The sequence below is a fragment of the Diplotaxodon limnothrissa genome, linkage group LG9 (assembly GCF_057381915.1).
Source record: "Diplotaxodon limnothrissa isolate DT_005_m linkage group LG9, D_limnothrissa_male_GT1.1, whole genome shotgun sequence".
In the NCBI taxonomy this organism is placed as follows: Eukaryota; Metazoa; Chordata; class Actinopteri; order Cichliformes; family Cichlidae; genus Diplotaxodon; species Diplotaxodon limnothrissa.
The window spans coordinates 9,125,466-9,143,384 of record NC_140604.1 but is presented as its reverse complement, the minus strand read 5'-3'; the positions used below and the strand labels follow the sequence as shown (position 1 = coordinate 9,143,384).

Genomic DNA, 17,919 nt, shown 5'->3' with positions numbered 1-17,919 from the left:
ACGGTGATTACAGACAAAACTCTGAGGCATTCCATCTCTTAAAAGACAAACAAAGGAACTCTCTAACCAAATCAAGCACTCTCCTCTGATGCTCCACTGCATTACGCTGCCTGCGCCTCTATAAATGAATCGAGACACAGAGGTAAATGGGATGGAATGGTTTTGCTGCTCAAGAATTAAGATCTGACTGTGATTGCGAGTTATTGCAGATGGCAGCAAGTCAATTCAGTGAAAATGTAAACTCCATATTTCTGCCAAGCCATGATTGTTGTTGTCGTGCTCTCTGTGTACTGTTAAAAAAAAAGAGCAAATAGCTGCAATGCTCCTCAGATGCCTTATCTCACCTTACCTTAAGTATTGATCAGAAACCTGGCTCTCTAGTCTACACCCAATATTCACAGGCTGCCTTTCTTCTGAAACACGAGGAAAAGGCCTTGAGTCTCTGGGGTAATTGGTGCAATTGAATGAAATTATAGGAATCATAATCATGGCAACAGCAGAGACATGCTCACACAGGAGACAGGTGCTATTAAGCTAGTATAGTGCCATTACATTGATCATGTGGACACTTTTGCTGTGATCTTGCCTGTAGTATTTTGGGCTGTCATTCAGGACTGTCTGCTTGGTGTGCAATTCAGCTGATCAATAGTTCCAGGTAGTCCCATTCTTGGATTGTTTCAGTAAGCCATGCAGCTCTGTGATGCTGTCAGCGTTAGCTTCACACGTGCATGAACACATCATGGCCAAAAAGCTGTATCTGCAGTCAGCAGGTGGTGAACATAAAGCACTCTGCTTGACTCCATGCTCAAAGTAGATGAGTTCTTCACTCTACTTTTTGCTTTTTTTTCATGCTATCCTTCCATCCATGCCCGTGTTTTGCCCTCTAAAGGTGAAGGGATAGAGATCTACCAAGTAAAGTAGCCGTCTCATTTACACAAAAAAGTAGGAAAGAAAGAAGGAAAGAGGAAATATGTAAGAAGGAAATATGGAGCCAAGTAAAATCTCCTGCATGTGCATACTGTGACAGCGACAGTCAGGGTTTTGCCACAAAGGTCGTTAGCATCACACCCAGCTTTTGCCTTTCCGTTCTGTCTAATTGAAAAGTGCCACCGGGTGTGGGATCCACACGCTGGGGTGAAAATTAAGGCTCGTGCACAAATGCTTTCTGTGCATGTGGCTTTTTGACCCAAACTGAGTGCATGCCTAGCAGCGAGGGACAGGTAGTGGAGTTAGACTGGAGGTGGGAACCAGGCGAGCAGAGTCCTGCTGTTGTCACACAGGAAAGAAGGTGTTTGCAGGATGTAATGTGTGCGATGCAGGCAAGGGTGTAAAATCCTGCAGGCACATTGACCCAAATTAAAAAAACAAACAAAAAAAGGTACTTGTAGAAGTTTATTTTACCCTTTAGTGATTAAAAATCCTATAAAAAAGTCATCCTTTCTTCATGCTCACCTGTCAGAAGAATAGCAAGCTCTTTTTAAAATCAGTGTGTGTATATAGTGTTACCCTGAAATTTGACCCTTTTCTCTGCTTTGCTGTGCTTATTCTTTTGAAGTGGCGTGAGCGTAAGTTTAGCAGCAATCTTTTTAATGTATTCTGTAAAAAATAAAATAAATAAATAAAAGGCAGCAGTATTTGCAAGATGCACTTTCAAGATGTTTTTCCAAAGAAAGTTTTGCGTGACATATCACCTTTAAGTTATGAAAAAACATGAGCGTGGTAATTGGCGACAATTATGGGGGTGAAGGAAGTTTTACTTTTAGAAACACTTGTGCATATCAGCAGTGTTGTATTTAAAGTATAATTTGTGTGATATTGTGGGAAAGGGAGACTCTAATCATAAAAAGTACCACACAGTAACTCTAATTTGTGTATAAAGTACAAACTAATGTTATAAACCAACCCGTTACAATGAATCAAGTGAAAGTACTTTTTTTTTCTTTAACATACTGTTTCTGGATATTGAGCTACTCTGGCTGCTGTTTGTGTGGAAAAAATATTGATGTGATTTTGATGCTGTTCCCTGAAATGCCATCTGCAGGCTAAATAAAAGCCTTGGATGTGAGTGCTGTTCTTCATTCAACACCATCGATGGCTTGACCTCTAGAAAAGAAAAACCTTTTAGTTGCTTCGTGGTAATACGTCGCAGAGTGGTGGTCAGACGATGTATTGAAGACAGTCTTTGCCGTAGCAATGACTTCCATAAATTGATGTTTTAGCATTAAGCTGTCATCACCTTAGTTTTCCAAGCATACGTGTATAATAGACACACATTTGCCAGTATGTGGTTATAGGGACCTTCAGCCAGGATTCTAAATATATAAGAAATTGACTGGATGTTAAAGGTTCTGTTCTTGTGTCCATGGGAAGCATTGATCATCTCCACGTGTCTCTATAAGTCTCACACTTTAGTAGCTGCTCTTCATATACCAGACATCTTGATGCCATGTTTCCCTACAAGGAAGAGATTGTCATAAAGCCAATCTACTAAATGCGCTGATCAATAGCATTAATGAAGGAATCCCTTGTGGAACACTGCTGAAAAACGGCACCGATGTCCCTTGGTGTACATAAAGGCTTTCGGCTTCTGCTGGTATGTACTTAGGGTGATTACCCGCTGCTATCCGTGTATGGGTCTGATAGCTGTGACAGCATGGATCAACTAATGACCTCTCCTCCATCCACATCAATAGGCCAAAGTTTCACAGAAGGAGGAAAAGGAGGAGGGAGAACATAGAGGAAAAGAAAGTGTGAGAGTGCGTGATGGGACAGAGATGGAGGAAATCGAGCAGGAGAGGGAAGATGGAGTGAGGCTATTAGTGTGACCTCTCACCTCACAGCTCAATGTTTCAACAGGTAATGCTTGGTCAGAGGGCAGAAAGAAGAGAAGAGCGATACTCTGATCTATTTGGATGGATGCAGCCAGGTGGCCTCTGGAGCCAGAGAGCTCATCCGTCTTCGTCCGCACGCTCTGTTAGAGGGAGCAAGAACATCTTTGCTTCAGTATTGTGGCATCGGTATCAACTCATAGGAATTTCAGAAACATGTGCAGAGAGATTGGCGTGGCTTTAGCAATGTAAAAGTGAATATGCAAACTGTTTAATTACCTTTCACCTTGGAGGTTATGTTTTTGGTAGCGTGTGCATGCATCTCAACTTTCTGTCTGTAAACAAGATAGCTCGGCAGGGGTGTAGAGTGGGGTCATGTTTAATAATGCTTTAAATTTTGGCTTACGTTTCTCAGATAAGTGAGTTGAAGTCCAGATAACTGCATGAAAAATTCCATAGTTTCTGTCATTTTTTTTCTTTTTTACGTCATCACCTCAGGGTGCTTTATAATGTAAGGTAGAGACCATACAATAATGCAGAGAAAACCCCAACAATCAAACAACCGCCTGTGAGCAAGCACTTGGCGACAGTAGGAGGGAAAAACTCCTTTTTATCAGGAAGAAATGTCCAGTAGAACAAAATTTCAGAAGAGGGGCAGCCTTATGCTGCGACTGGTTGGGTGTGATGGGAGTAAAACGACGCTCAACAATTACAAAAAAAGGCCTTAAGAATATTCTTGCTCATTATTTCATCAGCACTTTGCATTAAGAATCACTTCTCCATAACAAACAGAAGTGACTTTCAAAATGCCTCCATCACTAGTTATTCCGAGTTCCAACACACATGACTGTTCACCGTGTCGATCTGGCTGGCTCGTCAGCTACTGTGAGGAGCTGATAAAAGACAATGGTGTTAAAGCAGTGAGTGAGCTGCTCCATCTGAGCCTCGCTGTTCCAAGTTGCTGAAAAGCGTCTGCCTCTATTCCCACTCCGCCCTTTGCTCAGCCAAGTTTTATGAACCACAGTGTGATTGAACTCGTATCAACATATTGTTCCCTGTGAGCCATTTTCTCTTTGTCTTCTCCAGCCAACCTTAGTCTCGTCTGTTTCATTGTCCCGGTTAGTCATGTTCAGAGTCAAGTATCATGAGTAGGCGGGCTGTGATTTCCCTCTATGCTGATTATGCTGACAGCTGCAGAAAAGCATTCGCTGCAGTTTCTAATTATATTTTCACCTTTGAAAGCATCGGCACGGCCCCGGTTTTTCCTGCGCACTCTTCATACAGTGCTGTAGTGCATGTGCACATAGGCACGGAAGTGGTAACTGTAACGACTTTTCTTCTGCAGTGGTGGTCACTTGTGTCAAGGGGTCCTGACTGGAAATATTTCATGAAGCTGGGAGAAAAGCCTGCAGACTTTCTAATTAAAGCAGTGTCCTCTAGCAAAGTGGACCGTGACACAAGTGTATGTAAGGTGATTATAGATGGTGTGTCGTCTTAAAGAGAGCATATTGTAAATTTGAGCAAATGTTCTGTCCGTGTGTGGTGTAAGTGAACATGCACTAAAAGTTTTAAAGTTTTATTTTGGGTGGGTTTTTTTTTTTTTTTTTAGAAAGACATAGTTAATACTCTGTGTCTGTTCAGGGTTGCTGCTGCAGTCAAAGTCTCTGTTGCTGATGCAACCGAGAAGCAATTCCATCTACTTACTAAGGGAATGTAAATGCAGGTATAAGAAAAGCCCCCGTGGAAACACAACCGCAGGGCATCTTTTACTGACACTGTCGCACTTTTGCTAAACTGACTGTAAAGCATGACATTTGAAATTTTGAAGGGAAAATGACTAAGTAGTGCTGTCATGACAGAAAAGGCTCAGAAAATAAGGTCAGATATATCCTTAGAATTCTACACGTATATTACTTATACAGATTTACAGAAGTAAAACCATATCTATTTATTCTCACTTTAATAGACTGTGCAGATTTTACTTACCTTCATTTCCCTTGATCCTAGACATTATTGAAAGAAACTATCATAATAACTTGAGAAATTACTTCAACCACTTTTATTAATAATCAAAATTCAACTATAAAATAACTGAATTTTCTTGGTCTGTCTACTGTGAGAATGATACATTTAGCTTAGCCTAATTGACTTCCTGGACTTATCACTGCCATTACTCCAATACTCCTGATTTACAGTACAGGGGGAATTCAATCACCTGCGGTTCTCTGTCAAGCTGTCTGAGTGAGAAATGGCCTTCATTTCACCTGTACAGTGTTGGTAGCCATCTTAACTGCTTTAGATTAGCAATCTAAAGACAAAAGGACTAGGCTCTCAGTAGAACCGGTTAACAGATGCAAAAGTATGGTCATGTGAAAAAGAAGGTTTCACATGACTTTGCAGTCACGGGTGTAGTTAGTAAAAAACTAAGTACCTCTATAAAAGCAGCCTTTGTAAGGAGCATTCAGTTTGCTGGTATGGTGCACTCAGATGTGTGTTAACACAATGCCACAATCTTCCCAGGAGTGTACATCCATGTAAATCCCCCCCAAGGTTTGACTGTGACTCTGCAGGTCTCAGTTAGAATGTTAAATATTAAAGTTTAAGTTGGTAGATTAGAAAATGACTGAACAAGTATGGCTTGTTTGGAAGTGTTCCCCCTTATCTTTTAAGAACAGCAGCACGGCTGTTCAATTGCATCTGAATGAATCAAATAGTGGAGTTGTTTGTTATGTAGTGTTACAACACAGCACAGCGCAAACACTTCATACCACCTCTGAAGGACAGTGATGGAGGGGGTCATGATTTGGGATTGTCTTGGAGCTACAGGACCTGGCCGTCTTGCTGTCTTCAAGTTGACCGTGAGGTCCTCTGAGACAAATGTTAGGCCAGCTGTTGGCTAAAGTTTGGCTGAAAATAGTTCATGCAACAGAACAAACACAGCAGCAAATCTACATCAGAATAGCTAAAGACGAATCAAAGTTGCAACAAGCCAGAGTCCTGACCTGAAACTGACTGAGATGCTGTGGCCAGACCTTAAAAGAGCCCATTTAAGACTTCCCACAAACCCCAATGAAATGAAACTTTTTTAAAGAGCACTCCATGATTCCTCCGCAACGACACAAGACACTGAAAGCTGTACAGAAAACAATTACTCCAAGTTAAAGCTGTTAAAGCTGCAGTTACCAAACCTGACAGTTTCTTTTAATGACCACTTGAGCCTTGCTACACAAGCAAGTCAATCCCCATAGACTTTCAAAGTAAAATGTCAGCCTTCACAGCAATATGGTGGTACTACAAAAACTCTTTGGCCTCCATAGATAATTTCCCAGTTATAAGAACTGTACGGCGGAAAAGTTTTTTGGTGTTGTTTTGTGCTTCACTGGTTTGGATTGGACAAATCTCCTCTGTCACACGTCAACATGGCAAATCACCTAAAAAACGCACCTTTCCACATTGACTTTCATTGGCGCTGTGAGTGCTGGATAAGTGCGCCTTTATTTCTGTCCTCTCCCACGCAGCTCTGTTTTGTTTCTTTGTTTTTTTTTCTTCCCTTTTTTTTAATCTCCAAGTACCGAAACTAAACTATACCGCTCGCTGCTGCATTGATTGGTGCTGAGATTTACTTCCACAATGTGCATTTATCATTCGTCGGGCCCCAGTGAAATTAAATGACTCTCAGATTCACGTTGGGATCCTGCCAGAGTAAATATTGTTGTCTGCTGCTAGTGATTACACACAATTGTTCCTAAGCTATTAAATTTGCAAAATACCTCTGTGATAATGGAAACAAAAGCAACGACCACAGGAAGTCCAGAATCTCTGAAAGACTTTGTCTAATGGCAAGCAGGTGTGTGGCTGAATTCACGTCTCATCACTTGTCTCGCGTTCGGATCGGCCACGAAGAAGTCGTGCGCAGATCGGCTTTCAGAATGAAGCTTCCGCCTCTTCATTGTAATGCCACTTCTCATGCTGTTGAACAACCCTTCTGTTGCCCTTGGCGCTGAGTGCCAGCACATTCCCCATTGACTTTGACTCCTGAGGAGCAGCAAAAGAGCGATTCAAAGAAGTCCTCAGCGGGGAGGGTCAGGCGGGACAGAATACAGATCAGGGAGAGGCCTTTTTCTGCTTGTATTTGTCCTTGGAGGACAGTGAAGGAGAATAGCTAAAACTACCCGGGTCCAGAACTTTTGCCTGTGACATTAAGAGACTGGATAGACATTAGAGCACTTTGTGTTTGTCTTATGAGTCCTCATGGCCACTTAGACTTTCCATGAGTGAACTGTGCTATCATTTAGAAGATGTTTGTTATTTCCTTTCAGTACTGCTACTCCAGATAAGAGCAGAAATCCACTAGTTTTGCAAAATAACGTCCTCAGCATTATCTGTTTGCAGTGTCATGCTGTTAATTAGGAACGCAAGATAAAATTATATTTACACAAATATGTCTGCACATGGGGTGTGTGCGTTTAAAAAAAAAAGTTTAATAAATGGGTCTTGACACAGTTTTGTATTTTATAATTGAAATGAAGCTCAAATATACGCGGTCACACTCCATTTGCTAATCAGTCTCTCCTTGTCCTGGTTTTTCTCAGGTCGCTCCCAGCTCTCTCCGACTGTGAACATGCCACAGGACGACATAGTAATGATCGAAGACGACAGGCCACCCCTGCTCCCTTCCCACCTGTCTGACCAGTCGTCGTCCAGCTCCCATGATGACATGGGTTTTGTGGGAGAAAACCCAGTTCCCTGGATTCATGAGCTGCCCGGACAGAATGAATGGTAAGCTGCAGGTTGTTCTCACTTTGTGGGAGAGTCGGCTGAATTATTTATGGCTTGATGGACTTCAGACGGCCCCCTTTGTGGGAGAGAGTAGGACAGAGTTTATATGATGTGTAGGCTGGCTAGTTTGTTAGCACAGCCAAAGTCTCCACCGCTGAGGTGGGAGATTATGTTTACCCAGAACTGGTCCAGGAAAGAAGAGCATCACAGTTTTTGGATTGAAGATTTTGCAGAATGTCATACCAGTTAATTATGATTATTTATTTATTTTTTGACCGAATGTGCATGCATTTTCAGCAACTATTTCCCACATTTATTAGATATTGTAATGGTTTTTCCTTGGTAGAAATTGGTAAACGGGACAGTCTTACTGCCGTAACGAACCAGGAAATAAAGTTTTCATATCGTACACCAAGTTCACTGTAGGACAGTAATGACATTCTGCTTTAGGGCTCTGCTTGGAATCCTAAAATATGAGTCTGGGTATAGGTGTGTGTGTGTGTGTGTCTGTGTGTGTGTGTCTGTGTGTGTGTCTGTGTGAGAGAGAGACTGTAATGGAATCAGCAGCAGTAGTCACACAGCAACACTCTTGGGGACCCATATTCTTCTTCCAGCACTCCAACCCTCACCACCTGTGGGATTTTGGCACCCCACTCAGTCTGCAGCCCGACTGGTGCCACCCTCCTGACATATTTCGGCATGTAAATGAGACTTGGATTCTTCAACATTTTCAGAACAACAAGCTCTTAAAGAGTTTAGCTAGATAAGAAGAGGAACCAGTAGACACAAAGGAAAGAAAAGGGGTGAGGGTGTAGAAAAAGGAAAGGCATTTCAACCCTTATATCTGCTTTAAAATAGCCAGTAGTTACTCTAAAATTTCCTGACATTTCCTGAATTGATTGCATTGTTCAGTTACCGGAAATGTATTTCCAAGACATCCAATCATCTTGTAATTCTTGTCGGAATGACAGAGACAAAAGAAATCAGCACCTGCATTTCCACTCACCACTCATTGTTTCTAATTCTTGCATTCTTTCTTTGTTGTTGCTGGTGGGGTTTTTTTTTTTTGTGATGATTGGCTGTTTGAGGCCACATGGATGGATGCAGCAAGTGGCTTGAAGATGATGTTTTTGGCTGCCACAGATAGAGATGCTCTGTCTGTTTCTCTCCTTTTTATTATTATTATTTTTATATCGTTTTCCCTGGAGACTCTCTACCCTCTTACTCTTCTTTTTCTCTCTCTCTGTCTCATTCATTATAAATGACTGGATTTGCTCAGCATGCCTGTTGTGCACGTGATGTCAGAGGTTTGTCATAGTGGATTAGGTCCACAGCGCATGGCTGAAATGCACTCAGGTTTCCTCACACGCTCCCCGTCTATAAACTCACACAAATGCACAACCGCACGCACATATGCACACGCACATGCATGATGTAAGCCCATAAGGCAGGAGTGCGCTATATAGCACTGCCTAGGGTTATTCTGAATAATTCATGTCTCTCTCTCACACACACACAAACACACATCATGCACACATTTTTTTTATGCAAATGCTTACAGCTGCTTAAACGCATCAAGTGTGTATCATCATTCTGACTGACTTACACCCTTTCTCATTTCCCTTTTCAAGTGCCCCCAATATCCCACCAAACACACACGCACACACTTATACACAGAGTTAACAGGCGTATTGAGCCAGCAGGGGATGTGGGTCAGCCAGACTCCAATGTACCGGAACTGTTACTTTTTAATTAAGCTCTGCACCAGTGCTGCCAGGGGTCTATATGCACTGAATATGTATTGTACAGAACTGTGAAAGTCTCACCTTTGGCTTCCAGTATTATTCAGCCTTCCATCGTCTTGGGAGATGCCTTGCCAAGGCCATACACCTACAGTGAATGCACAAAGTGCAAAAAAGGCTGGTTGGCTGATAAAATCATTGTAATTCATGACCTTTCTGTTATTGGTCTTCACTTTTTTCACTTACTGGAATTGAACAAATTCACATTTGGTGTTTTCTGCTATTTAATTCCCTTTATTCATTTGTTGTTGTTGTTTTTAATCACTTTCACTCTATGTGACTCTGTTCACACACACTAATACATACCAGCTGCTTTGTGACATTCATTCAAGCTTAGTTTGTCTATCAGTCGTTTCTGTTGCTGATTTCAGCCTCTAGGATTTTATAAAAGTACATTCTCAGCTTTCAGTTCAATTCCATTCAGCTCAGTTCAATTCAGTTGTATACATGTTGTCTACATAGCACCCCGACAATCAGACGGCCCCCTTATAAACAAGCATTTGGCGACCATGGGAAGGCAGAACTCCGGCGTAACCAGAGGCAGGGCTGTGGCCCTCAAGATAAATGGTTGGTCATTAAGGAAGATACCCCATCTCATATATATTGTGATGAAATATTAGAACAACCTGTTATTTATTTTATTCTTAAAATCACTTGGTACTATTTCCCCATGGTGCATGTTTTGAGTATGTGTGCTTGTCTTTGTTCATATTTTACCGAGTGAAAACGTAAGCCTGTGTTTCCCTCCCTTCATACTTAGTGCTCCCTCAGCGTTTCATCACTTTTACAGGCCTGAAATGAACATAAAATGAGTTGTAAATATTACAACTCTGCGTTTGTAGATCTTAAAATGGTAATGCACAAAGAGCCAAGCTTTTATGTGTTGTTGCTATATTACAGACCGTTTTATTGCTATGGTTGTTACTACTGGCAGTGACGTGTTGCGCTTAGTCAAACTAGATTGGGACTTGAAGTCAGTCACTAGATAAAGTCTGCCCTAAAGTCTAGATAATCTACTGTAAAAGTTCCTTAGAGATGCACTTGACTGAAGCTGCAGCCAGCTGTAGAAATCGGTGTTTGCATTGCTTAAGTCCAAGATGTCAGTGAGCAGGGTTAAAGAGTGTGTGAGCATGATTCAAAGAGTTGATGGAAGCCAGCACGTCTGTCAGGTTCCACTGGGTAAACAAGTGGTTGTAAATTATTACTTTGAATATCTGTGGTCCTGACCTGAAGCAATAACTCCCTAAGCTGTGCCTCCTCCTTCCTTCATTGGTTTGAATCCAAAGCCAAACAGGAAAGGCCATGTCCAAATGATTTACAGCACAACAGATACAAAGAGAGGTTTGATATTACAGCTTTGCACAATAATTTGGATCAGTGCAAAGATGAAAGGTTTTTTTTCTTCCAAACATGGAACAGTGTCAGAGAAATTTAAAAAAAGAAAGTGTATTTTAACGTCAGGCTCTTTTAAAGATGCAAATGAATGTTTCTAGTTTCCACCTGGTTTTCATCCCACAAGTTGACAAAGTGCAGTTGCAGGGTGTGTCTGTAAAAAACGGTCCACTTCTAGTTGTTTTTAAGGGCGCCTTTATACTCCAAATAATGAGCTTGTTGTTGTATAATCTCAAGAACTCTGAAATAAGACATCCAAATTTGCAAAAAATCACATTTTAAGATGTTTACTTTCAGTCAGTTTCAAAACTAACTGCTTTCTAAAGTGTCCCTGAAAGGTCAAAGGTCACTGCAGCAAAGCCCCAGCAAATAGAAGAAATGCTGCAAAAGCTCACAAAAAAAACCCAAAGGTGAAAAACCTTCCAGAGAGACAATAATGTGACGGAACAGCTAACAGTAGGGGACAAGCTAACAGCTAAACGGCTAATAGCAACATGTATCTACAGTATTACATAGGGTTGCCAACTCCCTGAAAAATAAATAAGGGACACCTCGTGGCCAGGGCCGGGCGACCCAGTTGTCTTCACCCTTCCCAGTGTGGTGAATTTTCTAGCTCTTTTTTTGTGTGTGAAATTATTTTTTTTAACCCTTTGACTTGAATTTGATTTAAGTAGATGTGTATTCTTTGTGATATGAACACATGTGAAACAAATGATCATTTAGCCATTTATTTTTAGCTCAAAATGACAACATTAACACATAAAACAGGTCTCTTTCTTAAACAGAAGCCTGTCATGCTTAACTTTTGAGAATATAAGTAAATCTTTCTTTAAAAGAACTCTGTCCTGCTTAACTTAAAATAATAGAAAACAATAGAAAGAAAAATATTCTTGTAACAGTGCACATTTAGTGCATTTAGTACAATTGGCTTCAGTTGAGGTATTATTTCAGCTTTTCTAATGCTAATCAGCTGCTCCTGTTTGTAAACCCACTTGTTCCCATGATTACGCATCATAACTCATCATCATTATTCATCTATGTATTACTTTTATGTATTAGTCATCTATTTGTTGTAATCATCTATCCTTGCAGTTGTTTATTACACAAAATAAATTATATTATCACACTTCTGGCCACATAGCACTGATATTCACTGCACATGCCCATATTAACTTTTTCCAGCCAGGTGTTTTCCTTTTCCCATTTTTCCCTTTCTCTGAACAAACATTGCTGCTCTAATGCTGGGCTTACACTGTGCGGTTTTAGGCCCATTTTGAGCCGATTTTTGAGTGATCGGACCGATTTTGGCCTTCATCGTGTAGTATACGTGGGGTAACGAGAAGTGATTAACACCTCACGACCAACTCCCGATCATCAATCGCTCGTGAGCCGCTCACACTGCTCGCGCGCAAACACGTAAACGCCGTGAAAAAGACGGAGCAGCACGGCTGTGCAGCGTGTGATCTGGACACAAGTGATGGAGGCACAACTTGGAGAACTTTGAAAAGCTCATCCGAGCCTTTTCGATGTGGCCTCACAAAATTATCACGACCACAACAACCGTGAAAATAGTTGGATCTACATCGCTGCTAAATCACAGCTGCCTGATCATGTTTTTCATTAGCAATTTAGCAAAGTTGATGGTGGTGGTGTGTCTGTGTGAGTGAGAGACAGAGAGCGAGCGACAGATTTTCTGTTATAACCTTAATTTTATGGACGCACAGTGTGAGCACTCAGGTCGCATCAGAGCATCGGGCGGTATAGTGTGAGACCTGCATCGTGACCTACCAACTTCTAACCCCTGCGAGTCAATCGTGCAGTTTGAGCAGGAGCTGAATAACGTGACTGAAAAAATCGCACAGTGTCTGCCCAGCTTTAGGTGTACTGTCATCCGAGACTTGCACCGCAGTGACGGCGTTTGTTTCCCTGTTGGCCATGCTTCTTGTTGTGGTCATCTGTTGTCTTCCGGTATTTTCTCCGTAAGCGACCTTTCCTCGACCAATGAGATGAGCGGTAATCTGAATTGTCATACTCGAATTGTCATAAGTGTGCTGTCAGCTCATTGGTCACAAAGCAGGAGAGGGGCTGGGAATTATGTTTTCAAACAAAGCGTTAATTCCATTAAAAGTTATAGACTACTTTTGATTCTCACTGTATTACGGGACAAAGTGCGTCCCTTATTAGCTCAATACGGGACGTGTACTTTTGTTTCGAAATACGGGACGATTCCGTATTTTAAGGGACGGTTGGCAACCCTAGTATTACATGACCCATGTGATTAAAACACACATTGCCTGCATCTTTTTCTCCCTCACAGCACAGAAGAATCCTCTGCTTCTTTTAAGTCTTAGTGCAATCCTTCGCATGTTTTGGTTTCTATCTCTTCGGAAGCTGTTCCCTAAAAACACTTCCATTGTGGGGTTTTTTTGCAAGATTTTTTTTTTTACTTCCTTTGTGTTTCATTCAGTTTCTGTTGTGTTTTATGTGCTTTTGCAGTGTTTTTCTTTGTTGCTGGTGTTTTCTTATGTTGCATTGTATTTGACCTCTTAGGGCCACCGTAGCTTAGAGACAATCACAAAGTTTTACTTTTACCTTTGATTCTGTCTGCTCAGCACCATGGGCTACATCTGTGTAAATCTGTATGAATACTGCTCCTTCACAGTAATCCTTCCCTTCGGTCCTTCGTGAAATCCTCACTGAGGATGCATTCAGCTGCGTCCTTCAGAAGCAAAAGTACCAGTTCTTAAAAGTACTCACATGTTCATATTGCAGTGTAGCATGGGAAGAAATCAAAATAAAAGACTGTGCTTGGGAGAAGACAAGTGCTCAAATCATCTTCTTGAAGATGAGTCTCTGTGAGAGAATGCAAATTTCTCTCCTCCTAACAATAAAAGCTTCCTGTTTCCACAGTGATTTGGTTTTTAGTTATTTAGCTCCTCATTAACCCACCTCTATTTCTCACACTAAATGTAACTGACTCTAATAATAAATCAAAGTTTAATAAAGTATTCATGACAAGTATTCAACTTGTCAAGAAATGAAATGTAACAGGTGGCAAAAGTAATGCTTGTAACAGCTTATCAACACCTTTGCCTTTAATTACAAGATATTATAGTATATACTGCATTTTATGTTTAAAATTTAACTTTTCCCCATAAAGGCCGTTGTGTGTTAAATGCCCAACTTTGAAAGATAACCATTTTTACACGGTAGTGCAGTGTTTTGGTCTCTGTGGCTAGTTCCACTTGGATACCCTGTAACTGTTCTGCTACTTTAAACTGTTGAACTGTAACCCTTGACAGTGTTTACAGTTTAAGAGCTGTTATAATATTATAATTGCCTGGGAAAAATATGACCAACTGTTTGTCATAGTTTGTCCAAGAAGTTCATTCAGCAGTTTTTACCACTCAACCTCAAAGGCTTGGGGTGTTGTCATCACCCCGGCGGGTGGGTGGCTAGGTGGGCGATGTGGACACCAAAATTCATGAATATGATAACTTGAGAACCTAAGTGATGTATGATTTTCAAAGTGACACCACAATTGCATCTCCTTGCATCTTTTTTATTTGAATACCGGTGATATTAGACATTATAAGGTCAGAGGTCAGATTTTCTGAACATCTTGCGAACACGTTAACTCAAGAAGGTCACCAGTACAAGTCACGTAGGATTTTCAAATTTATAGGTGTACTTACTAAGAGCTACTAAGTGGTGGCACTGGCAGCCAACAGTTTTTGGCAATTGAAATCTTAGCATTTAAATTTGTGTGTTACTAATAATCTGATATCTCAGTCTCTTCATTGCCCCCGTTAAACCTTCTTATCTAAATAACATAATTTTGTCTCATTTCTGTGCCCAGATGCCAGTAAAGATTCAAAATAAAGCTACTGGAGTTCAAAAACTAATGACTGATGTTACAGTGCTTACGTCCATTTTCTATATACAACTTGGAATTAAATATTAAACCCTGGGTTTCATGGAACACCAAGTTGCGGGGTTACCTGCCAATACAAGTTATTTTAAAATAATATAAGTATCACAGATGCAGACTTATTCAAAATTACCCATCATTTTCTCACTTGGACCGTTAGGGGCACTGTCACAACACTAATCTACACAAGACTACCGTGTCTGCCCTCGTCCTGCTTTGGACCTCAGCCTGGGTAAGGCTGACAGAGTGGAAGATGGGTGTCAATTCTCATTAAGCGGAGAGAGAAGAGAAACAGACAGCAAGAGCGACGGAGAGGAAGCATGAGAGCGAGAGAGAGACAACTAGACTGTGTCCTTCTCTGTCTTTGTGAAATGTCACAGGTGGAAACATCATTTCCCAGGCAGCTCCGAAACACTCTGTCAAGCAGCAAGGATGGAGAAGGACTCCAGACAAGCGTACCCACACATCCATTTTTCACACCCGCAAATACACACAGCCGTGCCGGTGCTCTCAGTCTCACGAGTGTTTAGATACACATTGGCTGGTAAACAATTTCGCAAATTAACATATAAAGTGGAAACGGTTCGCGCGGACACGAACAAACAAACTTTGCAGGCGGACTGCCTACTTCGGTTGACTCCCTAATAGTCTCTGTCATCAGCAGTGTAACTAAGGATCACAAGTGCTCTGTTAAGCACATGTTTTTCCCATCAAACTATCAGCATAACTACATATAAATGCAAACAGCCCTGCAGCACAGGCGTGGATGCATTCACACACAATTTCACTAATCTCAAATTTCCATTTAAGTTGGTAGTGACTTAAAGGCCAGACGGCTCACACACTCACACAGCTTCACAGCATATTTGGACCTTTTTTTCTTTAAATGCTATCATTCCCTTCTAGATTTATGAATACGGTGAATATGTCTCATTTCTGTGCCCTCCCTTCACCGACTTCCTGCATCGCACACTCTGTGTCTGTGTGCGACCTGCTCTGTGTCACTGTGACAGGAGTGCAGCTAACCTAGCCTGCGCACGCACCAAAATATATCTTTGCCCGGTCCTTGTCAGTCGCCGTCGTGTACGAGCAGACCGGAGCAGTCCATCTAGCCAAACTCAATTAAAAGCTTCGTAAACCAGGCAGGGAAAGAATGAGAGGGTCGGCACAGGAGGGAGCAGACGGACAAAGAGGTCTTAATTGATCTTGTTCTCTCTCTCTCTGCCTCTCTCAGCAACTTCATCACAATTAAAAGGGAATTACGGCAAATCGCAGGTGCAGCTGCTCCGCTGTGTGGCACTGATCGAACCGCGCTGTCTTACAGTTTTTATATCCGTGTTTAAAGTCTGATGATTTATGTGTGCAATTAAGCGAGTGAAGCAAAAGCAGCTATATGAGACATCCCTTGTTAAAATCCACTTGCGTTTAAGAAATAAACAAAATAAAAGTAATCTCGTATTTCACCTTTCTTTTCTACTAGCCAGTATTTGGACTGTCTGGTGTCCACTGGTGCACATGCTAGGAAAACAAACCTCTGCACCAACTTCTCATGCAGGACTTCATACAGTGATTGAAGGCAGCTCCAAGCTCCCCGACTCAGCTATGCATCCAAGCAGTCAACTGAATCGCCCTCCTCAAACCTCAGAATAACCATTTCAGAAGCACCTTGCTGGGCATTGCTCTCCACCTCTTGCCCCCTCTCCAAGGCGCTGAAACTAATACAAAGAACCCCACCCGGTCAGACTTAGCTGCACTAAGAAGTAGTAGAAACTTAACTCTTTGGGGTCAGTTTGAAACACAAGTGAAAAAGGTTTGAGTAAAAGAAAGAGAGGAAGTTTGAAAAGAAACAGTGTCACCAGGGTAATTGTGAGCGCAGAGGGCTTTTAACACACGCCGCTTAGCAACGAGGCCAATGTGCAGTTTGACACGTTCAACTTCCTGCGAGGAAGTAAGGAGTGATGTTAAAGCTGTGGATTTGCCTGTGAGCAATCCTCAGCGCTGTTTAATTTTAGATGATGGGAGCACTTTGAATGGGAGGAAAGCAGTAAGTAATGTTCTTACTATAGTGATCATAGCATGTGTATGCATATAATTCTGTATGTACCCTATTTCCCCCATTAACGGATGGACCAAATGAAATGAACATCGACAGGCAAAAAAAACATTCATTATGGATCCCATTATAATTTTTTTGAATTCTGTGACTGGAATTTTGTTTGAGTCACTGCTAAATACAAAATAAAGAATCTGAAAAACCACTAATGTATCATGTAACATCTGTCTAAATACAGTCCAGAGACGTGGACTGGCTCTATGGTCTGAAGAAGGAAGTGTGCCATTCTTTAGACGACCGAATTCATCTTCTAATTGGCCACGCTGTATTTTTCACTTTCAAATCCTGTTTAATATTGAATATCTAAGGTAGCTTTTCCAGTGGGAATGCTGTATGGGTCTCAGCTTCACAGGCTCAACCAGTCAGAGCTGACTAAACTAGAGTTTTGAGCTTAAGAAGCATCTTAAACAAGGACATAGTTTTTGAAAGCCACATCTCATTGATGACCACTCTGTAATTCATACATGTACAGATGAGGACTGATTAGCCTCCCTATGAAAGCCTTATTCTTAAAACCATTTCCAAACTGCTCTTAACCAAAACAAGGAGTCTGAAACACAGCTTTGGTTCTTCACCAGGTGCGCCGTATGTCTTAGATCGTTATCGGTTGGAAGACAAAACGATGACCTAGACCCAGTTTTACTGCTGACTACTTTGATTTCTTTCAAAATCTTCACATATCCATCTTTCATCATAATCCTTCTACCTTGATGAGATTCCCAGTTCCAGTCACACTGAAGCGTTCCCCCAGCATAATCCTCCCACCGCCATGTTTCGCTATGGGGACGATGTCAGGCCAGTTTTTCTGGGTTGATAATAATATTGACACTTGCCATTTTTGCTAATAATTTTGTCCCCATCTTTATACTTTCATTAGCAGCTGTAAACCTTTGTGTTAGTTTACAGTGAAAAAAACAAAACATGTTCTGGCGAGAATGACGCGTGAGGTTTTAGATGCTTTAATTGGCTCTGAATAGAGTATATATAAAAAGATGTGAAGTCTACACGTGCCTTCAGCCCAAGATAGTTTAAACCTGTGATGAAGATTCAAACTCAGGAACTGCTTGGCTGCTG

At 41.4% G+C, this 17,919-nt stretch overlaps 1 protein-coding gene across 1 annotated transcript in view; it reads left to right on the top strand.

The window, feature by feature from the left end:
* The window catches only part of LOC146625084 (partitioning defective 3 homolog), a 359,232-nt gene that overhangs the window by 214,859 nt on the left and 126,454 nt on the right, over positions 1-17,919 (top strand). Inside the window, exon 16 of the mRNA XM_085362620.1 lies at positions 7,421-7,607. Coding sequence (XP_085218746.1) covers positions 7,421-7,607 — 187 coding nt within the window. The remainder of the gene's footprint in view (positions 1-7,420; positions 7,608-17,919) is intronic.